We start from the raw sequence: 24,993 nt of genomic DNA on the forward strand, positions 1-24,993 counted from the left end.
TAATCAAGAAAAGTTTGATAATTATAATAATAATAATTATTATTTTATAGTTTCCAATGTTTTAGGAATTAAGTTTAGTTCAATTCAATTCAAATTAATTTTAAAGAAAATTCATAAACAAATTCAATCTAAACCATATAAATTGAATTGGGTTAATCAAATTTTGATTCCCGTCTAAGAAAATATGACCGAATGAAAGGATTATGGACAAATAACGTTCATTTAAGACATACATGTAAAACATAAGTATATGCCTAAAATGTTTCTGTGTTTGGTATTGTGTCTTGTCCAAACCCAACAGATATGTTGGCTCGCATCCCCAAGTCCCTCACCTAAGAGATATGAATGCCAAATAGTTTAGGGCCAATTTACATGACCCCGATCAAGGGACTATTTTTTTTTTCCTATACAATACAATAACCGATCAGTTGATTTTCTCAAAATTTTAAATAGGTTTATCGAATAATAAAAATGACGGAAACAAAATATCTAACAAAAATGCTAAAATTATAGAAAATCACATCTCGTATAAAATTCAAATCAAAACGAACCAATTGAGTATCATAGAACATAAAATTCACGTGTCACGAGAATGTATACATTTAATGATTACAGATTCATGCATTTAAGGCACGAAAGGTATTATGTAGTTATTCTCCACCATAACAATTTAACACACTTTCCTTGTAAACGTCTCATTGTATTCATTAGGACAATATCGAAAATCAGGGCATGCTCCTACTCGTCTCATTTCTTTGTTGATACTATACTTCGTTAACTATATCTTTTTTCCTTACACGGACAAGTTTTAGAATAAAAAAATGATTTTTTTTCCTAATTAAAAAAGAAAAAGGGAGGCAAAAAGAGAAATTCATTCCAAAATGGAAAGTTAGATCCCTTCCTTACAAGAAAATATAAAGAATATTGCCCATGTTCTCACACTCTTCATCCATATTCAATAATTAATGATCTTGAAAATGCATATCCACTAAATCTTTAAAAGAGCATTAATTTAGAGGCATTGCGTAATGAGAGAGAGCAATGATTTTTCATTTTCAAAACTCAAAGAAACAAGAGAATGAAAGCAATAAATAATGAAAGAAAAAAAGGGTATTCAATAAAATCACGAATTATTCATTAGTTGAGGGTTTCAGTGGCTGAATTTGATTTTTGGGTCCCCATTTTCTGGGTCTCACTCAGCAGTTCCTTAAAACAAGCACGCTTTTCTCTCGTTTTCCTTGCCTATTCCTGCCCCTCCTCACGTCCCTTCATTCTACCCTTCACCTCTCTTTCTTCACGATGAGATTGCGTTTCGTTTAATCTGCTCCACTTCACTTTTATCACTTTTTCTTTAGGTATTACGTCTTTTAATCTCCTTTTCCAGTGTTCTTCATTGTTTTTCCTTTCTGGGTTTTTGTTATTTCCCTTCAATTCGTTGGTTTCGGATGAATTCCCATGTGTTGTGTTTGGAAATTTATGCATAGCACGTTGAATTGTGGGTAAACTTTGGCCTCTTCAACAGGGTTTTTGTTGGTTTTTCGTTTCATTTCATCTATGATGATATTTTTTCTTCATGTTTTTGATGTTGATTCATTGTAATTGCCATAGTTTCCTGTTCTTTTGTTTGTCTATTTGCTTCATGATTGTCTATGTTTATCTTGTGGATATCTAGCTCTGTTATCTGTTTGACGATTGAAATTTATTGTTTCAGTAGTTAGGAGTTTTTCTTTGTGTTGAGATATTCTACCAAAAAGATAGGTGAAGATGTCAAGCTTTGTGGGTGTTCTTGTTTCTGATCCATGGCTTCAAAGTCAATTCACTCAAGTCGAGCTTCGAACGCTCAAATCCAGAGTATGTATCTAAGTTTCAATTGTGTTTCTTGGGTTGTTTTGGTTCTTTTCTGGTGAATTGTGAATTCTTTTCAGTTGATATGAGGAATTGTTGTGTTGAATTCAGTTTCTTTCCGTGAGGAGTCAATCGGGTCGTGTAACGGTGGAGGATTTGCCTCCTGTTTTTGTGAAATTGGAAGCTTTTAGTGGAATGTTCACTGAGGATGAGATTAAAGATTTCTTGAAGGAAACGAGTCGAGATGTCGGTGAAGAAATAGATTTCGAGTCGTATCTTCGGGTGAGTTTATTTATGATAGGATTTGGATTGCTTTTTGTCCATGTTGATTTTCTTTTCTACAAGTATAAGCAATCATTTGAAGTGACCGATTTTATAAGATTCATTACTGTAGGCATACTTAGATTTACAAGCCCGAGCCACAGCTAAATCAGGCGGAGCAAAAAGTTCTTCTTCGTTCTTGAAGACCGCCACAACAACGTTTCATCACGCAATTAACGAATCTGAGAAGGCATCTTATGTTGCACACATAAACAGTTATCTAGCTGAAGATCCATTTCTGAAGAATTATCTCCCACTTGATCCCGCTACGAATGATTTGTTTGACCTTGCGAAAGACGGTGTTCTTCTCTGGTAATCGAAACAACTTGAATTTAGACTTTTCAATGTAACTTTATGTTAATGTATGGTAATGACCTTTGCTTTTGGTTGTTCTGTGCAGTAAGCTTATCAATGTAGCTGTTCCAGGGACCATAGATGAACGAGCTATCAATACGAAAAAGGTCCTTAATCCTTGGGAGAGGAACGAAAACCATACCCTTGGCCTTAACTCTGCAAAGGCTATTGGATGCACAGTGGTTAACATTGGCACACAAGATTTGGTCGAAGCTCGAGTGCGTTAAAAACTACCTCTCTAGCCCGGCCCGTCTAATTGAATCTACATATTAGCATAACTATTTTAATAAAGTTAATGTAAAGTTTCCTAATTTTGTTTCTTTCTTTTAAATTTATTTTCTAGCCACATCTGCTGCTTGGATTGATATCACAAATAGTTAAGGTATTAATGAATTGTTCTTCTTCATTTTTCTTGTCGAATATTTTTAATTTAAGGACATGATTTTCCGAGGTCTTCACGGAACGGGTTTTATTTATCTCTTTTAATGTGCTGGGAATGTAGATTCAACTGTTGGCTGATCTTAATCTGAAGAAAACTCCTCAACTTGTGGAACTTGTGGCTGATAGCAAGGTATTTTTTTTCTTTTTGCCCCTTTTTCTTTGTTCATGCCTTGTCGAAAGATGAAGCTATTAGCATAGGGTGGTCGGTTTGTAACGATTCTTACAAATATTTTCTATAACGTGCAGGAAGTGGAAGAACTCATTGGGTTGGCACCAGACAAAGTTTTACTCAAATGGATGAACTTCCATTTAAAGAAAGCTGGCTATGAGAAACAAGTCACGAACTTTTCGTCAGACGTGAAGGTTAGAGAATACCCACCGGTTGTATATATTGCACGGAAAACTTTAATAGACTCTTATGCTATAGTGGTTTTGAGGCTAATCAGTCCCACATTGGCTAATTAAGGGGATGATCGTGGGTTTATAAGTAAGGAATACATCTCAGGCCTTTTGGGGAAACCAAAAGCAAAACCACGAGAGCTTATGTTCAAAGTGGACAATATGATACCATTGTGGAGAGTCGTGTTCCTAACATGTTTGAAGTTCGTGTGGTTTGAAACAGTATTGATTAAGTTTTTTATATGCAGGATGGGGAGGCATATGCTTATCTGCTTAATGCTCTTGCACCGGAGTTCTCTGGTTCCTCTACTATGAATGTTAAAGATCCTACTGAAAGAGCTAATTTGGTTCTTGAGCATGCAGAAAAATTGGATTGTAAAAGATATCTAACTCCCAAGGACATTGTTGAGGGTTCACCTAATCTTAATCTTGCATTTGTTGCCCAAATTTTTCAGCACAGGTGAGAAATGTTTCTTTCAGACTCGAACCATTTGAAGCCTTATTCGAGTGCTTTCCCTCGAGCTTTTCGTCGAATCTTGGCTACACCATTGCCTTTTCATCTTAATCAATAGATATATTGACTGATGCTGCATAGCTGAATGTCTATTCCAAATTGCGAACTTGTAAATGCAGGAATGGGTTGACTGCGGATACCTCGAAAATGTCATTTGCAGAAATGATGACGGATGATGCGCAAACATCTCGGGAAGAGCGATGCTTCCGTTTGTGGATTAACAGTCTAGGCATAGCCACATATGTCAACAATGTCTTTGAGGACGTCCGAACTGGGTATTGTTTTTGTTCTTCCTTCGACTTATGAATTACTTTTACGTCCTTACAGACGAGCTTGAGATATGATGTTCATACTGCAGATGGGTTCTTTTGGAAGTTCTTGACAAAGTTTGTCCTGGATCAGTAATCTGGAAACAGGCAACAAAGCCTCCTATCAAGATGCCGTTTAGAAAAGTTGAGAATTGCAACCAAGTTGTAAAACTTGGGAAGGACTTAAAATTTTCTCTTGTAAACGTTGCTGGGAATGATATTGTGCAGGGCAACAAGAAGCTTATACTAGGTAACCACAATATCTTTCTACTCTTCGTTTATTTACAACTTTTATTTATATGCTCGTTCGATCTTGAAACGGGATGTTATCGTGCAGTGTTTATAGTTTGTTTGATTCACTGGTGGGTGGTGGAACGGTTAATAGACTGTACTTGTGAGCTAAATATATTCGGAAGAAGAACGAAACGAATTGGTAGCTTTAGCAGATGAACTTGTCTTAAGCAACCAACTTACTCAAATAGTTCTTACACACATAGTTAAAAGAGGCTAGGAAACATGGAGACATAAAATACGGGATTCTATCTGTAATAGTCCAAGCCCACCGCTAGTAGATATTGTCCTATTTAGGCCCTTTCGGGCTCTATTCAAGGTTTTTAAAACGCGTATACTAGGGAGAGGTTTTCACATTCTTATAATGAATGTTTTGTTCTTCTCTCCAACCGATGTGGGATCTCACACTATCAACTTGTTCCAATCTAGGATAATAAACTCACGAGGCTTTTCCTTTCATGCTCCCCTCAAGGTTTTTAAAACGCGTCGGCTAGGAGGAGGTTTCCACACTCTTATAAAGAATGTTTCGTTCTTCTTCCTAACCGATGTGAGATTGATCACACTATCAACTTGTTCTGACCTAGGATGATAAGCTCATGAGCTTGGTCTTATTTTACTATTGAGAAATGAACGAAAACTTCCATCTCCAAGCTTAACTCAAACTTAGCTTGCTTCTTTTTGGGTGTGAAGTAGTGTCAAACTAAAATACCCAACGAGCATTAGTTCTCCTTGAAAAGGAGGTTATCGAGCCGTACCTACCTTGTTACGACTTCACTTCAGTCGTTAGTCACTAGCCATGAGGTCGTTACACGAGAGGCAAAGAGAGTAACATTTAAAGACAATTACATTGTTATTGAACAGCATTTTTATGGCAACTGATGAGGTTTACAATGCTTCAACTGTTGAGAAACCTGAGATCACATTCTCAAGGCAAAGAGGGAAAGGAGATCACGGATGCTGATATTCTGAACTGGGCTAACAACAAAGTGAAGAAAGCTGGAAGAACCCACCAAATGGAGAGCTTCAAGGTTAACAAGTTAAGAATATTAATGTTCTTCCTTGACTTTCTGTAGTTGATTGTGTGATGTGGATGATATTAACTTCTGGTTTCAGGACAAGAATCTTTCAAATGGCATGTTCTTCCTGGAGCTTCTTAGCTCTGTGGAGCCAAGGGTGGTGAATTGGGCTGTTGTTACAAAAGGAGAAACTGGTTAGTGTTACATCTTTCCATGTGGGTTTGTTTTAATTTTGACTGTAAAATGGTGAAATTGCAGAGGAAGACAAGAAGCTGAATGCGACGTACATTATTAGTGTTGCTCGAAAGCTTGGCTGCTCCCTTTTCTTGCTACCTGAAGACATTATTGAAGTAAGTAGCAAACTACGTTATCATACTAAATTTGTGTACTCACTTGTTAACAGATATTGTCCACTTTGGCCCTTTATATATTGTCGTTAGTCTTACCGTTTTAAAACGCATCTGTTAGAGAGAGGTTTCTACACCCCTATAACAAATGCTTCGTTCCCCTCTCCAACCAATGTGAGATCTCACAATCCACCCTCTCGGGGATCTAGCATCCTTGTTGGCACATTGCCCAGTGTCTGGCTGTAATATCATTTGTAACAGCTCAAACCTACCACTAGTAGATATTGTCTGCTTAGGCCTGTTATGTATTGCCGTGAGCCTCATGGTTTTAAAACGCGTCTGTTAGGGAGAGGTTTCTACACCCTTGTAATAAATGCTTTGTTACTCTCTTCAACTAATGTGGGATCTCCCAATCCACCCCCTCGGGGGGCCAGCATCCTCGTTGGCACACCACTCGGTGTCTGACTATGAGATCTCACATTGGTTGGGGAGGAGAACGAAACACTCTTTACAAGGGTATGAAAATCTCTTCCTAGCAGACGCGTTATAAATATCTTGAGGTAAAAGCTTTAAAGAAAAAGTTCAAAGAGGACAATATCTACTATCAGTGGGCTTGGACTGTTACAAATGGTATCAAAGCCAGACATCGGACGACGTGCCAGCAAGGAAGCTGAGCCCTATAGAGGGGTGGACACAAGGCGGTGTGCCAGCAAGGACACTAGGCCTCGAAGGGGGTGGATCGTGAGATCCCACATCGGTTGGAGAGGGGAATGAAGCATTCTTTATAAGGGTGTGGAAACCTCTTCCTAGTAGACTTGTTTTAAAAACCTTGGAAAACCCAAAAATGACAATATCTTCTAGGGATGGACTTGGGGTGTGTAAGTGTTTACCTCCTATTAAATTCTTGTTCTGCCATGCCAACTTTTTGACAGGTGAACCAAAAGATGATACTCATACTAACTGCTAGCATCATGTACTGGAGCCTGCTGCAACAAGCAGGGGAGTCCGAGCCGTTAATCATGAACGACGATAACGTTTCAGATACGAACACAGAAACTACCGACGGGACCGAATTGTCCTCTGCTAACAAGGCCTGTGCTTTGGCCCAAAATGAGGACGAGTCTCCAGAAGAATCCTTAGCAAATCAAAGCGCAAATTCGTAATAGAGACCAACCCAAAAGAGCAAGGCAGCATTCTTTTTTTCCTTTTGATTAAATTTATTTATTGGGAGAATATATAATACAGGAAAAAAAATGGTTACAGTTTAGCTTATTCTACTGTTTGGTAATGGTTTACCTGTGGAGGAAATAGACTATATTCATTTTCTGGGAATTTTGAACTAGAAAATCTTGTTAATTAGGGCTGTATTTTCTTTTCAACAATTATAATAAATATCATACAATAATAAGGATCACTTTCTTATCCTTTCGTTATCTGTTCTAACATTTTTTCGTCCCGACCAACGCTATTATTAAGTATGTTCTTTGAGTTTGAAAGGATACGTTTTTATGCTTCACATTAATATTTTTTGTCCGAAAAATTATGTAACGTGGCTGGTATAATGTGGGTGATGAGAAGTCATTTGGATAGTCATGAATAGTAACCTAGAGGGTGGAGAATCTCAATTTGAATGGAGAACGAGAGAGGGAGTGTAGAGAGATTATTTTCTAGCGAAACGGGGTTGAGGATGGGAATTCCCTCCTCGTACTTGACTCCTTTCCTGCCCCTTCGAGTCGAAAACGGGTTGCAGAGTTGAGTTTTTATTTTTTATTTTTTTTACGGTGGAATAGAGAGATTCAAACTTCAAACTATGTTGATTTAGATATTTTTTTTTTTTTAGATGAATATTGATAAGGTATCCGGTCGAGGGAAAGGTTTGTTTGATACATGATAAGGAATCACTACAAGGGAAGTAAGATTCAGATTACCTTGTTGATTCAGATTACCTTGTTAATCGAATATCTTAGATTCAGATTACCTTCTTCAGCGCAAGAACACTTTTTTGAGACTTGAATCACTACACAAGCAAGATTGATCTTGTCTAGCTTGATTGAGATCTGAATAACTTCACACAAGATTGATCATGTCTAGCTTGAATGAATGATTCTAAAAATGCAATACCCCTAATAATAAAGAATCCCTACAACTAAAAGTAAAATTCAAATTACTTTGTTGATCGAATATCTGAAGGCTATAACACTTGTTTGAGATTCGAATCACTTCACAAGCAAAATTGATCATATCGAGCTTGATTGATTGTACATGCAACCTAAACTATATCGAATTGCAAAAACTTAGACATTGACTAAAGGAAAGCACAAATGCTTCTTTTACCCTATTTTCAAAGTCTCTTTTACAACCGATTAAATGAGTGATATATGAATAAATTGAAATGATATCCAAATAAGAGCGATTACGAGAATAGGATGATCAAGAAAAACTTAAAAGAATTGAGAATGACTACCAATATCAACTAGGTGCCTCTTATTTTTTAGTAGCTCAATCATAAAAACCTCAGGTGTCGAATCTAGATTCTGAATTGTTTTTGTAGCCGATTCAATATGTCTACCCATGTAGAAATAGATGAGTAGTTACATTAAGTGTTTATTTGAGACTTAACAATGAAGCCTCGTCCTCTCATTGGCTCAAGAGAAACTTAGTTTATAGTTGATCATAAACAAATTATTGATTAGAAAATGTGATAATTAAGGTAAAAAATTTAATGATAGAGTAAAATAAAATTTGACCCATTCTAATTACAAACAATTTATGAAGGATCGTATAGCGATATATCAATGGATACAACTTGTCCTACAACACATATGAGTTCAACTATTTTATAGTAGGTAAGACGTAACATATGGTTAATAAATGAAAATTGTTTAATTAAAGATTTTAATTAATTAATTTTGTATCGTTGAAGCTTAAAATATATAGGTCGATAAAGTCCATTTGCTAGCTCACACCAACGCTAAAAAAAATTATTAAACCCATAAACCTTTATATGAGAATCAATTCGTTCATACATCAATTCTGGCACGTTTACAAATTTCTTAAAAAACTTAGATTATCCACTTGAAAATCATTATTGAAAATTCATAAGTTTAATTGATAAAATTAAAAGTTCACACTCATATAAACTACCCGAGTAAATAGATCGAGTTACGAATTATACCCGCGCAAATCTCGGAAACTTATATAAACATATAAGTAGGATTCAATACACACTAAAACCGGCTAGATAAAACCTGTGTTTTTTCAGTTGTTCCTCATTTAGATTCACACGATTGCAGAATACCTCCGTTTGACCATTTGACAAAATACGTCGAATGGATCACCAAAGTTTTAGACGAAAATTTTGTAGGGAGTGGCAGAGATTTAGTTGCCACTCTCCGACGATAATTTATATTTAAATAGGAAATCTGTTCAGAATATGTAACAACCCTGATTTTTTAACGCACTAAAAATTTCAGTCATTCTCTCTCTCTCTTATTTTAACCATTTTATTTTTCTTCTAACAACCTCCCTTTCCTCTCATCGAATTCCTGTGGCTAATTATCGAAAAACAACAAGTGGTATTAGAGCCAAATTGAAGCCATCGGTGTATATCATTACGAAGGAGCCAACCTATCAACAAACAAGTTGAATAGTTAAAGTGGTTAGAGCGTCGATCTAACAACACACATGTTGACCTAACAACACACAGGTCTCAGGTTCAAGTAGAAGAAAATGCAAAGTGTAAAAATACACACATATTGTGCACATCGTGGGGCCCATCTTAGGTCGGCTAGCCATTCGACACGGGAGGGAATCAAATCCCATCGGGTCGGCGCGAATCTGTTGATGATTTTTCAATGCGGGTCTGAGGGTTCATTGAACTGCGGGGGGGGGCATTGAACTGCTGGAAAAAGCCCGGGCCCGCTTACGAAAAGTCGAAATGGAAGCGGATCAGTGGATGAGCGATCTTGGCGTGCTCAGGCTCGACAGTACCTTACTGTCACTGAAATTCAAACGTTGCACCTCTGAGCATGGCATGTACACGCACGACCATGGCAAGAAGCGACTGATCGTGGGAGTGTACATCGACGACCTCATAATCACTGGAGGTGACGTGGAAGTCCTCGGAAGGTTCAAGAAGGAGATGTCGAAAAACTTCGAGATGAGCGATCTTGGCGTGCTCAGCTACTATCTTGGCATCGAAGTGCATACGCGAAGAAGCTGCTTGACACAACTGGGCTTGTGGACAGTAATCCTACAAGGACGCCAATGGAGATCCGACTCCAACTAAGGAAGGCCGGCACTACGACGACAGTCGACTCCATCAATTACCGCAGCATTGTCGGGAGTCTGCGCTATCTGGTAAACTCTCGTCCTGATCTTGCTTATTCTATTGGATATGTGAGCCGGTTTATGGAAGCACCTAGGGAGGAGCATCTAGTGGCTGTCAAGCGCATCCTGCGCTATGTAGCCGGAACCAGAGGCTGGGGTGTAAGATACTACGCAGGGAGCGGAAAGGAGAAACTCAAGCTGGTCGGCTATAGTGATATTGACATGGCCGGTGACGTTGATGATCGTAAGAGCACTAGCGGAATGATCTACTTTCTCTCAGGTGGCGCAATCTGCTGGCAATCAACAAAACAAAAGGTAGTTTTTTTGTCTTCTTGCGAAGCAGAATACATCACCGCTTCGATGGCAGCAACACAAGGAATCTGGCTTTCGCGACTAATGGAAGAACTCATCGGGAGAGAAAGTGATCCATCAATGCTATACGTAGACAACAAAGCTACAATCTCCCTGATCAAAAATCCAGTTTTGCACGAACGGAGCAAGCACATAGAAATCAGATTCCACTACATTCGAGAATGTGCAGATCGAGGGCTCATCAAGATTGATTACATCCGAACAGAGAAACAACTTAGAGACATCTTCCCCAAGTCCCTGGCACGGGTGAAATTTGAAGAACTACGCTCAAAGATCGGAGTTCAAATAATAAGGTAGATATACCACAGGTTTTAGGAGGAGATTGTTAGATAAAACCTGTGTTTTTTCAGTTGTTCCTGATTTAGATTCACACGATTGCAGAATATCTTCGTTTGACCATTTGACAAAACACGTCGAATGGATCACCAAAGTTGATGAAAATTTTGTAGGGAGGCACAAATTTAGTTGGCCACTCTCCAGACATTTTTAGGATAATTTATATTTAAATAGAAAATTTGTTCCTAATATACAACAACCTGATTTTTTTAGAGCAGTAAAAATTTCAGTCATTCTCTCTCTTTTATTTTATGCATTTTATTTTTCTTCTAATAACCTCCCGATTTCCTCTCACCCAATTTCTCGGGCTTATTATCGAAAAACAACAAAACCGAGGTAGGTGTGGGTTAGTTTATTTAGTTTCCATGGTGTTTGATCTTAGTGTCCACTTCAGTTCTGCGGAGGGCAGTTTCGTTTATAAGGACTACAGGGTGTGGGTGGCGGATTGCAGAGGTACAATCGATTATAAGGATCGCATACGGGTTTGTTGCGGTTTCCTGCGCGGGGGCTGATGTAAACGGTGCGGCCTTCATGTATGACCGCTGCTGCATCCACAAACAAATTTAAGCTTTCACTGTATATACTTAACCAAAACTAAAACCGTAGGCTGCACAATATGTAAGAACCTCACCATTGTTTCCGGCCACCATTAGCTTCGTGGCTGCACCCAGCTCCGAGGAGACAAGGAAAAAGAAGAGCAAGAGAGCCAAAAAGACCCCACCCTTCCCACCACTCATTCTAGTTCATATCTCTTATCATTCCAATGTGTTTTTATAGGCCATGGGAGAGAGACAAGTTATTTCAAACCTATACAACTTATAAATATCTTCGAGTCTTGGACGTTAACCACCGAAAATTTAAAATATATAAAGAAATTAATCAAAATAAGAAAGCTTATCCCACGTCTGTCACGCTGAGAAAGTGGAGAATCTCATAATCCACTCTCTTTAAGGGCTCCGTGTTTGGCTCTGATATCATTTATAACAACTCAAGCCTACCGCTAACAAATATTATCCTCTTTGAACTTTTTTTTTTTAGGAGAGTAGGGAATCTCACCATCCATTCTCCTTGGGGGCTCCGTGTTTTGATTTGATATAATTTATAATAGCTCAAGTTCACTGTTAGTGTACATTATCATCTTTGAACTTTTACTAAGGAGAGTAGGGAATCTCACAATCCACTCTCCTCGGGCACTCCATGTTTGGCTTTGGTATCATTTGTAACAGCTCAAACTCACCGCTAGCAGATATTATCCGCTTTGAACTTTTGCTTGAGGGGAGTGGGAATCTCATAATTCACTCTCCTTGAGGGCAATGCATTTGGCCCTGATACTATTTGTTACAACTCAACTCCACCCCTAACAGATATTCTTTGGATTAGGGAGAAGTTTCCGCTCCCTTATAAAATTGTTTGGTTGCCGTCTCCAACCAATGTGAAATCTCATATATTTCTTACATGGAAAATTAATCAACTATTTCTTACCAGAGGTATATTTCTAATCACTATTACACCTTTAAACGGTGTATCATACGTGGAAGATTAGTCCTTATTATGATATAAAACAAACGTTTTGATTCCATCATCTATTCACTAAACTAGTTTAAGTTATTATCAGAAGCAATTAAGGGATCATCACTATCATTACATTCAACAATACTAGCCTAACTAGAACTTTTAGTTAATTTTCTCGATTTTATTTGAACCATGTTATTAAGTTTTCATATCATATCTTAGATGATATAGGAGATATTGTCCATTTTGACCTATTACCTATCGTCGTCAGTCTCACATTTTAAAACATAATGTAGAAGATATTGTCCGCTTTGGTTCGTTAAAACACATCGAATGGAGAAAGATTTCCAAACCATTATAAGAAATGTTTTGTTTTCCTCTCCAACTAACGTGAGATCTCACATATCCAATATTAAAAGTCATGATATTTTTAAGACTCGTATAGGTTAAAATATTATTGGCATTGGTTAGGTAGCTTTCCATTTTTGTATTAAATGGTCTTTGAGTAAGTTGACTTACAAGTCAAGAATATATTAATAAAAATATTTGAAAAGAAAAAATTAAATTAAATTAAATAGAAGGGAATGTATTATGTCGATAAATAATATGTTTAAAAATTAAATATAACGTTATACGGGAATATTGTCACAATTTCATATAAATAAATATCACGATACTATTTATGTATACATTGAACCATCATTCAAATTTTATGAGAAAAAATTGTATTTGTATTTATTTTAGGAAATTAATGAGTAAAACGTTCAAATTAATTCAAAATATCATTAAAAATTAATAATTCCTAATCTCAATAAAAATAAATAAAGAAATGAAAAATAATTTTGATCGAATATTTGGTCAGTTAAGACAGGTAACCTATTGCTAAAACGTTCTCTACCATCGATGTGAGGTCTCATAATTCACTCTCAGCCCATCGCTGACAGATATTATTTACTTTGACCCGTCATTAATATCATAGTTTTAAAATATTCTTCTCTCCAACTAATGTGTGATCTCACAATTCATCCGAAGTGTCTGTTTTGGCCCGTTACATATGGTCCTCAGCCTCACGGTTTTTAAACGTTCTCCTCTCCAACTAATGTGGGGATCTCACAATCCATCCATTGCGGAACAGTTAACACACCTCCCACTGCCTAACTCTGATACCATTTGTAACCGCTCAATCTCACCACTAACAGATATTTGTCCGCTTCGGCCCGCTACGTATTGTCGTCAGTCTCACCGTTTTAAAACGAGTCTGTTAGTGAAGGTTTCTACACTCTTATAAAAAATGTTTCGTTCTTCCCACGGATGTGAAATCTATTAATTAATTAATTAGTTATATTTAAAATAGAATTGCAAATAAAAAATAAGAGGTAAGTTCAATCTCACTTTTAAGATTGGCATAAGAGCATCATTCTTAACTAGCATTAAGAAAGCTTCCTCATTTCTATCTCCAAATCTGTTGCATGAACCAACCCTTTTAAGATTTGATGAATTCACTAACATTGCTGCAGCACTTGCTGCACCGGCCGCCGTTTTTGGTACCGCAGCAACCATGCTGGCAACCACCATCAGGACCGTGACCCCTGCAACTGTCAAAGTAATTACCACAGCCGGGGATGTCATCGACGCCACTGCCGCTGCCGTTATCTCCTCGGCTATACTTGGTCTGTAAAAGGTCTCTTGCGGCCACTTCTGAGGAGATGTCGACCACGACAACGCCCAAGACAAGACCTAAAAATGCAAATGCCTTAATGAAATTGGAACTCATTTCTTTCTCTCTCTAAAAACTTGTAATTCCGAGAGGGAATGAGGAGATCTTGCACCCTTTCTTAATCTATTTAAAGGCGGAAATGGCCAAATGAATCAAATTAAAAAGTTTACCTTTTTAACCTAATATCACTGTTGGCCCTTCCTTAATTTAAGAAATGATTATGGGATTATAAGTAAGGATACATCTCCATTGTTATGAGACCTTTTGGAAAAGTTCAAAGCAAAGTTACGAGAGTTTATGCTCAAGATGGATAATATCTACGGGAAGAACTGACAACTAACTGATTATCTAATCCGAACCATAAAAGTTAGGTTGAGTTAGATTTTTTTGGTTGGGTAGGTTGAAATTTTGAAGAACTAAAAAATCTAGCGAGATCCTAATAACCCTATTTTTAAAATCATTACAAGTATTAAGAATATTTGATGTTTGTAAATAGTTGGTAATGTGTTGTAATTTGTGATGAGTTGTAAATTCTATTGGAGTTGCTCGAGTCACCAACCTAACCAATCTGAAGTTTTGATTTGGTCCGAAAGATTTTTTAATCCCAATCCGTATATACTATTACTTTCTAACTTCAAAATTGGTTCAAAACATTTGATTAAGGGATTTTTTTTTCATTGAAATAAGAACAAAAATGATGCAACAAAGTTAAAACGTAAAAATTAAAAATACACACGATATCATCAATAATATCATTCAAGTAAATTGACATGACAACGGATGAGTAAAAATTGATTTTGTAAATTATTGTGACGATATTTTTTGAAATAAAATAAATAGAGATACCGATCTTAGTTTTTTACATAGTTGTAAATCTTCTAACTTGCGCGTACGAAATTATTTTTTTTTTTTCGCGGAGTTGTGATCCATTCCTTCAAAACGTAAATTATTATGTTATTATGTCGGTTGGTAAAGGGTAGATGTCAATTATTATATTAAATGGTCGTAGAAAATTTAAAAAGAAAAAAGGGACTAATTTCACTACAAACTCTATTATTATGTCCTTAGGACTTTATGACTTTCATATTACATTAAATAAAGATAGTGTTTTAGCTTAGGATTAATTGACAAGTAATTTATATATCTTAAAAAATGTAATGTTTTTTTTTTTTAATCTTTTTCATATGACACCATAGATATTATTAATTTTGATAAAAATTTAACTTATGAACCTGAAAATAATATGATATTCATCGACACGTTATTTCAAATTTAGAAATGAACTCTTTAATGATGATGAATTAGAGAAATACAAGTCGCCTAAAAATAATATTGAATAATGTATTTTGTCAAGTCAATACATATATAATTTTTTTAATAGTTAATAAATTCTTAAATTCATTAATTTTAGAGGTCTATTTAGCCTACGAGGTCAAGGCCGGTAGGAAGCTACCTCGAACATGGGAGAGAATTCCATTTAATCAGAAAATGGAGAGGGAGTGAAGATAAGTTTTTCTCCATTAACTAAGCAGGTCGAGGACGAATATTACATTCCCAGCCTTATATATATATACACACACACAGAATCCTCGCTTTAATTCTTGCAAAAATCAATAGAAAATTTTGTAAAAATAAAAAATGAAATAGGTGGGAATTGAGATGTTTTCACGGCCTCCGCCCGTGCTCCATGTACATCTCTATTCATAACGGACTATTTTGGTCTAATCGAACTGAACCAAAAGAACAAACCAATTAGTTTCAACTTTTTCTATTTGGCCTCTGATCTTGGCCAAACCGAAGTTTCTCGATTTCCATTAAAAATCAAACCAATTTATTCAATTGAAAGTGAGAGAGGGATTGAGAAACGTGGCCACTTTGTAACAACGACATATGTTCAAGTCTTTAGCTTCTTATTAAAAAATATTTTAGAAAATAAGGTTAGAATAACTTTTTGAAATATGTTTGCAGTGTATTAGCTAGCCATCAATAATAGTGATCATATTTATAGCATATAACTTTGGACCACTAGTTTGGTACAATTAATTTGAAAAATGAAGTCATCAGTCTTACAGTTTTAAAACGAGTTGGTTACGAGAAATTTCCACCCTCTTATAACAAATGTTTCGATCTTCTCTCTAATTTCACAATCCACCCTTTTGGAGCTCAACGTTCTTGCTAGCACACCACTCGGTGTCTGGTTTTAATACCCTAGCCCAAACTCACTGCTAACAGATATTGTCCGTTTTGACCTGTTACACATCGCCGTCAGCCTCACAGTTTTAAAATGCATTTATTAGGGAGAGGTTTCTACACTATTAGAAACAATGTTTTGTTCTCTTCTCCCAACGTTGGATCTCAACAAACATTAAAAAAGAAACAAATTTTAAGATTTACCTTAATAAGACAACCTTAATTGTAGCATTGTCTGATTGAATAATTTGTCTACTACGACTTGTTACACGTATCTTATTATACATGCACAGAAATATGTTACATCATCCATGATTGATATACTTAGTCATAAAAATGAATTATTAAGGCTAAGTTAAAGTTTTAAAAAGTATATGAAAAGAATATAAAAAAGTGTTAGAATTAGAAAAAAAGAAATTATTAGGAACAACATTTTACATGATTATTTAATTAACTTATACAATAAAGCTTAAAATACACACAATTAATCTCAATAGTAGAGATTAACTAATGCCCTTGTAGTTGGGCAAGCTTACATGGACACGACCAAGCCTTAACAACTCAAGCATAATAATGCATTTATTCATAACTTACACAATCACTATAACATTGATTTGAACCAACACCATTTTCAATTGTTAGGCTTGGCTTGTGGATCTTCATTAACATCCTCATCAGCAGAGCAACCGTGACGACAGTGCCTGTGGTGGTGCCTGTGGTGATGCTTGTGCCCATGGTGGCCTCCCCCGAACCGACGCTTGTCATCCTCGATTCCATCTCCGTTAGTCTCCATCACGGCTTCTTCAACTGTATGATATAATCAAAGCCCTAGGAATAGTAAGCTAAGTCCATAATTTAAACGTAATCATTAACGATATCATCAAATTAACATATGAAATACAAGTTTACCGCTCTTTAGACCTCTCGCGGTAGCTGTAGCCTCCTCTGAGGAGAGGAGGATGACAACAGCAAAAAGGAGGCCGAGAATGATAAAAGCTTTAGAATTCATTGTAAACGCTCGAGCTAAAGAAATATGGAAAAAGTTGTAGAAGGAATGAGAAGATTAGTAGAATTTTGATTGTATTTATAGGAGAAGATAGGAAGATGGGTTTCATTGGACTTAAATGGCAATTAAAGATTGTCCCTACTATATAGTTGAGTTGGTGTACAATGGTTTCAATTTTGTTTGGAGATAAGTTTAGTTGATATTTCTTCAAAAATTTGAATGGATAGCAACCATACCTATTGGATAGCCACCTAAAATTAACATCATTGTCCTCTTTAGACTTTTCATTTCAGATTTCCTCTCGACGTTTTTAAAATACTTATGTTCGGAGAGGTTTCCACATCTTTATAAAGAATGCTTTGTTCACTTCCCCAAACGATGTAGGATCTCACAATCCACCCATCTTCAAGGCCCAGTGTTCTTGCTAGCACTCGTTATTCTCTCTAATTGATGTGGAATCTCACAATTCATCCACCTTTGGGGCTTAGCATCCTCGTTGACACTCGTTCTTCTCTTCAATCGATGCAGAATCTTACAATTCACCCTCATTCAGGGTCCAACGTTCTCGATGACATACCGTTCGGTGTCCACCCCTTATTTACGCATAAAATAATTACGTTATGTATATGATAGCAACTTTAGATTAGTAAAATCTAGGGTGGTTACAAATACAATAGAATTATATGGTGGATAAAGTGTAAAAATTGAAAGATATACATGACATTATTCACATTCATAGACAGGTGATTGGATATGTAGAAAATGATTTTAACGATATAGATTCATATTAAATAAATGGTTACAACGATCTAAATCTTCTACATAGCTATAGATGATGTCACGTACGTTTTTTAATTTTTATCTACGTAAATTATTTACCCGTTTTATATTAATAAAAATATATTTGTTAATATTAAAATTAGTATTCCATGCAAGCCCTATCCCAAGGAGGATTTTTAAAACATTTCATCCACTTGGTAAACTAGGCGGCTACTCGTGCAATGGAAAATAATTTGGGTTTTGGTGGTTGAATGTCCAATCAATAATAAACAATGGCAATTAAGTTTGATTTATTATTTGACGTTGTTGTTTTCAAATATGCCTATTAGTTAATGCACATGTTATCAAATTAGAGATAAAATAGATATCCATGTGGAGGGGCATTTTCGTCCTCGACACGTTGTTTCAATTTTCATTTTCGTAAAATTTTTCATTTCGTTTTTTCGATTCAAGATCAAAATTTTCGCTATTTTTCATGTTTTCAAAAAATAATTTCTATTTTTCAATATAAATTTTATTTAAAAATATAATATAATGTTATACCAAGGAGATTTTTAAAATTTGAAATGTGCATGTTGTATAAACTCGGAGTTTTCATAATACAAAACATATTTCAAGTACCACTAATGGATATTATCTACTTTAGCTAGGTATCGTTGTTAGCTCTTAGTTTTAAAATGCATCTAGTAAATAGGGTTTCCATACTCTTATAAGAAATTTTTCGTTCCCCTCTCCAACTAATGTAGGATCTCTCCATCCACGCTCTTGAGATCTCAGCGTTCTTATTAGCATACTGCCCTGTGACTAGCTCTTACATTTGTAACAACTCAATCTCACTATTAGTAGATATTGTTCGTTTTAGTCTGTTACGTTTTGTCATAGGTCGCATGGTTTAAAACACATCTGTTAAAGAGAAGTTTCCAGCACACCCTCATAAGAAATGTTTTAATTCCCATTTCCAAAACAAGGTGGATTGATCGATCCCACATAGATGGAGAATTAACTCAAGTGTCACAATTATCCTCGACCGTTCAAATTTTTTTTACTTCGTTGAAACCTAGCAAATAAGCAAAACTTCTCATTCGTTTTCTCGTAAAGGAAGAATTTATGAGAGAAGAACACGAACAAGAGACATTTTTTTACAAAGGTATTTTTGAATTTTTTTTTCCATTCAATATATCACACGAGAATGAATCAACATTTCTATTATACCATAAAATTTTGATACACAAAGTAACAAAATATATGATACTTGAACCTGCCTCAATTACGTTCATATGATAGATTAACATCGAGTAGCCAATTTTCTTGAAGTAAATTTTACTTTCTCCCCTCTACCGTTCTTTTTCAAATCCAACCTTATTCTACACAGTACGGTAAACTCAATCACTTGTCCCTGATTTCCCTCCTAAAATCAACTCAACCAGACTCTTAGCCGGCTGAGCTGTGAAGTAGCCCATAGGTGCCGCCAGCTCTGTCTTCCTACTTAAGCTTAAGGCATCCCCTCCAGTTCGATTAATTCCGGATTTTGATACCTGACGTTCTTCAGTTCTAGGTCTTAACACTCTCCGAATATCATTGAATAAAGTGGTAGTGGTTTAGTTGTTAGATCCGGATTCAAAAATCTATAAATTTATTAATGTACGTTCATATCTATGTTTGAAATACTTTTATCCTTTTTCTCTTCTTCACCAACTGTACCTTCTTGTAACATTTTTAAAAGTTGTAGCAAGAAATTATATCAAATAATTAAGTAAAATAAAACTTTTAATTATATAATTATTTATATATATAAAATATAGTGACTTTTAACGATTGAAATGTGTTCACATTATAGAGATACCAAAAAACGTTTCGATTTAATCGGCATGATTAAAAACCAAATACAAAAGAAAACCTAAGTCATTCCATTCCCCATGCATTTATTACTCAACACAAACCTTAGGGCTTTGTGTCACGGTCATGCTCGTCCAGGGCGTGTTGCCCATGGCCGCATGCCTATGGCAAGCCAAACCCTTGTCATGTCTTTTCATTCTAGTGTTTTTACTTTTGTAGTTCTAGGGCGTATGACGCCTCAAAAATATCATGTCTAGGCCTGCCAGACATGAAATGCCTCACAATGTACTATAGGGGGATATGACTAGTTGTCAACTTCTCCCTACCCAAGGTTATATATGCTAAGCCGTTGTTATCTCTCTCTTGCTTGCTTATATAACGTCTCTTTCAAAAATCTCTCTTTCTAAAATCTCTCTCTACCCTCGTTTTCCAAAACCTTCTTTTAAAACCGAGGTTAGAGGCTTGATCATACGTCGCTTGGCCGTAGGCGACGCAAGTACAAATTGGCTTAGCTCACTTGTCGTTGGAAAGTGAGTGCCGCACAATCGCTAGTCCGCTGCCTTTAAAAGTGCGATTGTGTCAAGTGGTATCAGAGCTTTGTTAGCTCCGTGACACAGTAAAGACCGAAACCATGTCGGCGACAAAGTCGACACCCAAAGCACAAGCCGACCGGCTTACGCTAATAGAGGAGGAAATGTTGTTTCTCAAAGAAGTCCCTGACACCCTCCGTTTCCTGGAAGCACGGGTGACCGAATTGAGTGAGAAAGTCGTAGGAATCGACGCAATGGGCAGCCACCTGGATGGGTTGCCAATCGCAGAATTGATGTTTCGTGTGACCTCTTTCGAAGAAAGAGTTGCTCCTATGAGCAGCCCAAAACCGTCTGGTAGTCCGGATAGCTCTGTCGCGCACAAGGAGGGACGTGGCGAAGAGTTCGACGTGCTACAAAATACAATGATGAACTTGTTCAATGGATTAGCTGATGAGTTCAGAACAACAATCAACAACATCCAAGAAAGGATGGCCTCCATGGGCACTCGAATTGAAATGACCATGAAAGCCGTGGAGAACGTCACGACTGGACAAACTAATACAGGGTCCAACAAACTAAGATTCCAAGATCCTAGAGCCTTTAAAGGGAATCGGGACGCCAAAGAGTTGGAAAACTTCATCTTTGATGTCGAACAGTACTTCAAAGCCACAACGGCTTGTACTGACGACAAGAAGGTGACCGTAGTCTCGATGTATCTCATAGACAACGCCAAACTGTGGTGGCGTACGAAGGTGCAAGACATCGAGGATGGATTGTGCACCATTGAGGATGGATTGTGCACCATCGAGGATGTCGAACAGTACTTCAAAGCCACAACGGCTTGTACTGACGACAAGAAGGTGACCGTAGCCTCGATGTATCTCATAGACAACGCCAAACTGTGGTGGCGTACGAAGGTGCAAGACATCGAGGATGGATTGTGCACCATTGACTCGTGGGAGGACCTTAAGAAAGAGTTGAGAGACTAGTTCCTCCCCGAAAACGCAGGACATTTAGCCATGGAAAAACTAGTAGCCCTGAGACACACTGGAGGCATACGAGACTATGTCAGGCAGTTCTCAACCTGATGCTAGATATCAGGGGCACATTAGAGAAGGACAAGGTGTTCTTCTTTATAAATGGGTTACAGCCGTGGGCCAAAACAAAGCTACACGAGAACAAGGTCCAAACCCTAGCTGCCGCAATGGCCTGTGCCGAGAGACTCCTAGACTATGGGAACGAAGCGGGATCCCAAAGAAGAATAACACCAGCCCCAAACACTGGGGGCAAGCCATACAAACCACCAATTCATCGAAATGGAAGCCCCAACAGGCCGAACGGAGGTAACGACAGACCAAACGGATGGACGGATAGACCTCCTCAGAACAACCAAGCGGGGACATCTCGAGGACCTTACCATCAAAGAAACCACCCGACGACGCCTTTACAATGCATGCTGTGTAAAGGTCCCCACAAAGTATCTTACTGTCCTCATCGGGCCTCTCTCACTGCGCTCCAAGTGTCCATTCAAGAGAGCAATGACGCAAGGGTTGAGACTATGCTTGACAAGAAGGAAGATTAAGACAATCCCAGAATGGGCGCGCTTAAATTCTTATCAGCCCTCCAACGGAAGGTCGAACCGAAGGAGATAGTAGAGAAAGGGCTCATGTTCGTAGATGCGACAATAAATTCCCAACCGAATAGGAGCACTCTGATAGATTCAGGAGCGACCCACAGCTTCATCGTCGATCAAGAAGCCCGAAGATTAGGACTCACTATAGGAAAGGACCCGGGAAAAATGAAAGCTGTCAACTCTGAGACCTTGCCTATTGTGGGAGTTTCCAAAAGAGTCCCCTTTAAAATAGGGGATTGAACAGGAGAGCTAGATCTTGTCGTAGCTCGCATGGACGACTTTGACGTGGTACTTGGGATGGAGTTCCTCCTAGAACACAAAGTTATCCCAATGCCGCTGGCAAAATGCTTAGTGATCACCGACCGCAACCCCACAGTAATACCTGCAAGCATCAAGCAACCACGTAATCTTCGAATGATCTCGGCCATACAATTGAAAAGGGGACTCGCCCGAGAGGAACCTACATTTATGGCCATACCATTGATAGAAGTAACAACCACCGAAGAAACTGTCCCAAATGAAATCAATGAGGTACTAAACAACTATGCTGACATAATGCCAGAGAGCTTACCCCAAACATTACCACCTCGTCGAGGCATCGATCACGAAATCGAACTCATCCCCGGGGTTAAACTGCCAGCGAAGAACGCATACCGGATGGCTCCGCCCGAGCTAGCCGAATTAAGGAAATAACTGGATGAGTTGCTGAAGGCGGGATTCACCCGCCCGGCAAAGGCACCCTACGGAGCCCCCGTACTGTTCCAGAAGAAGAAGGATGGGACGTTGCGTCTGTGCATAGACTATAGAGCCTTAAACAAGGTGACGGTACGCAACAAATATCCACTGCCGATAATATCCGACTTGTTCGACCAACTTCACGGGGCCAAGTACTTCACGAAGTTGGACTTACGATCAGGGTATTACCAAGTACGTATTGTCGAAGGGGACGAGCCCAAGACGACGTGCGTAACAAGATATGGGGCCTTCGAATTCCTAGTAATGCCCTTTGGCTTGACAAACGCTCCAGCTACTTTCTGCACTTTGATGAACCAAGTTTTCTACGAATACTTGGATCAGTTTGTCATAGTATACCTCGACGACATAGTGGTTTACAACACAACCCTAGAGGAACACAAAGTGTACTTGAAGCTGGTGTTCGACAAGCTACGACAAAACCAACTGTATGTCAAGAAAGAGAAATGTGCATTCGCACAAACATGCATCAACTTTCTTGGACATGTCGTCAAATGTGGACAGATTAGTATGGATAGCGATAAGATAAAAGCTATCAAAGAATGAAAGGTTCCTACTTCCGTATCCGATTTGCGGTCCTTCTTAGGATTAGCCAACTACTATAGGTGGTTCGTCGAAGGGTTTTCACGACGAGCCTCCCCATTGACAGAGCTGTTGAAGAAAGACCACACTTGGTCGTGGTCAAATGATTGTCAAATGGCCTTTGAAGATCTGAAAACAACCATGATGAGGGGTTCTGTCCTCGGATTGGTAGATGTTACAAAGCCATTTGAAATAGAAACAGACGCTTCCGACTTTGCCCTAGGTGGGGTCCTTATTCAGGAAGGCCACCCCATCGCTTTCGAAAGTCGAAAGCTCAATGACGCCGAACGTAGATACACTGTCTCCGAAAAAGAAATGCTGGCAGTAGTCCATTGCCTTCGAGTCTGGAGACAATATCTCTTGGGATCACAGTTCGTAGTGAAGACGGATAACAGCACCATTTGCCACTTCTTTGATCAACCAAAATTGACGGCAAAACAAGCCCGGTGGCAGGAGTCGTTGGCTGAATTCGACTTCAAGTTCGAACACAAAGCAGGGAAGAGTAATCAAGCAGCCGACGCACTGAGTCGGAAGGGCGAACATGCGGCCCTGTGCATGTTAGCCCATATTCACTCAAGTAAGATCGATGGATCGATGCGCGACATCATCAAGGAACATTTACATAAAGACCCATCGGCCAAAGCCGTCGTCGAACTAGCTAAAGCTGGGAAAACACGACAGTTTTGGGTTGAGGGAGACCTTCTGATGACAAAAGAAAACAAATTGTATGTCCCAAGAACGGGAGAATTGAGGAAGAAGCTCATTCAGAAATGTCATGATACCTTATGGGCCGAACACCCTGGGTGGCAAAGAACATACGCTCTAATAAAAAAAGGGTACTTCTGGCCAAACATGCGAGACGACATCATGCAATACACCAAGACGTGCCTCATCTGTCAACAGGACAAAGTCGAGAAAGCCAAAGTCTCAGGACTCTTGGAACCTCTACTTGTGTCGACAAGACCCTGGGAAAGTGTATCTCTGGACTTCATAACACACCTCCCAAAAGTCGGGGAATATGACGCTATCTTGGTTATCGTAGACCGATTCTCAAAATATGCGACGTTCATCCCCACTCCCAAATTATGCTCGGCCGAACTCACAGCTCAACTATTTTTCAAACACATTGTAAAGTTATGGGGTATTCCGTCGAGCATCATCAGTGATCGGGATGGCAGATTCATTGGGACATTCTGGACCGAGTTATTCGCCTTCTTGGAAACAACCTTAAACATCTCCTCGAGTTACCACCCTCAAACCGATGGTCAGACAGAACGGTTCAATTGCTTGCTCGAAGAATACTTACGTCACTTCGTCGACGCTCGCTAGAAGAACTGGATACAACTGTTAGATGTCGCCCAATTTTGCTTCAATTGTCAAACCAGCTCGTCTACGGGAAAGAGTCCCTTTGAAATTGTAAGTGGATGACAACCGACCTTACCCCATATTATCGATCATCCTTATGCAGGGAAAAACCCTCAAGCTCACAACTTCACAAGAGAATGAAAGCAGACAACAGATATAGTCCGAGCATATTTAGAGAAGGCTTCCAAGCATATGAAAAAGTGGGCAGACAAGAAG

The 24,993-nt window shown here is 38.1% G+C and overlaps 3 protein-coding genes across 8 annotated transcripts; 1 reads left to right on the plus strand and 2 right to left on the minus strand.

The window, feature by feature from the left end:
• Positions 1–1,078: 1,078 nt before the first annotated feature.
• LOC111486431 (fimbrin-5-like) lies at positions 1,079–16,343 on the plus strand. 6 transcript variants are annotated; one of them, XM_023133578.1, is made up of 15 exons: positions 1,079–1,355; positions 1,712–1,851; positions 1,957–2,127; positions 2,240–2,478; positions 2,567–2,738; positions 2,864–2,902; positions 3,023–3,091; positions 3,208–3,324; positions 3,609–3,820; positions 3,994–4,149; positions 4,233–4,432; positions 5,335–5,501; positions 5,587–5,683; positions 5,748–5,839; positions 6,769–7,250. In XM_023133578.1, the coding sequence occupies exons 2-15, from the start codon at positions 1,765–1,767 to the stop codon at positions 6,997–6,999; spliced, it is 2,049 nt and encodes a 682-aa protein (XP_022989346.1). In that variant the 5' UTR covers positions 1,079–1,355; positions 1,712–1,764; the 3' UTR covers positions 7,000–7,250. The 6 variants fall into 6 exon arrangements, with proteins under 6 accessions (XP_022989346.1, XP_022989348.1, XP_022989351.1 ...); XM_023133580.1 differs by having other exon boundaries at positions 1,715–1,851; XM_023133583.1 differs by lacking the exons at positions 1,079–1,355; positions 6,769–7,250 and adding exons at positions 8,683–8,689; positions 16,315–16,343 and having other exon boundaries at positions 1,365–1,851; positions 5,748–5,874.
• On the minus strand, positions 13,869–14,159 carry LOC111486603 (glycine-rich protein DC7.1-like). Its single transcript, XM_023133772.1, has one exon. The coding sequence runs from the start codon at positions 14,157–14,159 to the stop codon at positions 13,869–13,871; it is 291 nt and encodes a 96-aa protein (XP_022989540.1).
• Positions 16,344–16,709: 366 nt separating the features above from the next.
• On the minus strand, positions 16,710–17,370 carry LOC111486537 (glycine-rich protein DC7.1-like). Its single transcript, XM_023133727.1, has 2 exons — positions 17,202–17,370; positions 16,710–17,099 (listed from the first exon to the last, which is right to left on the minus strand). The coding sequence occupies exons 1-2, from the start codon at positions 17,299–17,301 to the stop codon at positions 16,924–16,926; spliced, it is 276 nt and encodes a 91-aa protein (XP_022989495.1). The 5' UTR covers positions 17,302–17,370; the 3' UTR covers positions 16,710–16,923.
• Between the last annotated feature and the right edge of the window lie 7,623 nt (positions 17,371–24,993).

The sequence above is a fragment of the Cucurbita maxima genome, unplaced genomic scaffold (assembly GCF_002738345.1).
Source record: "Cucurbita maxima cultivar Rimu unplaced genomic scaffold, Cmax_1.0 Cma_Scf00011, whole genome shotgun sequence".
Classification (NCBI taxonomy): domain Eukaryota; kingdom Viridiplantae; phylum Streptophyta; class Magnoliopsida; order Cucurbitales; family Cucurbitaceae; genus Cucurbita; species Cucurbita maxima.

Excerpts from the sequence above, each read along its gene's own strand:
- LOC111486603 (XM_023133772.1), bottom strand. The coding sequence starts at position 14,159 with ATGAGTTCCAATTTCATTAAGGCATTTGCATTTTTAGGTCTTGTCTTG.
- LOC111486537 (XM_023133727.1), bottom strand. The coding sequence starts at position 17,301 with ATGAATTCTAAAGCTTTTATCATTCTCGGCCTCCTTTTTGCTGTTGTC. Across the intron at positions 17,100-17,201 it reads CGCGAGAGGTCTAAAGAGCG|TTGAAGAAGCCGTGATGGAG; the intron begins GTAAACTTGTAT and ends TATATCATACAG.
- LOC111486431 (XM_023133578.1), top strand. The coding sequence starts at position 1,765 with ATGTCAAGCTTTGTGGGTGTTCTTGTTTCTGATCCATGGCTTCAAAGT. Across the intron at positions 3,092-3,207 it reads AACTTGTGGCTGATAGCAAG|GAAGTGGAAGAACTCATTGG; the intron begins GTATTTTTTTTC and ends TATAACGTGCAG. Across the intron at positions 5,840-6,768 it reads TACCTGAAGACATTATTGAA|GTGAACCAAAAGATGATACT; the intron begins GTAAGTAGCAAA and ends ACTTTTTGACAG.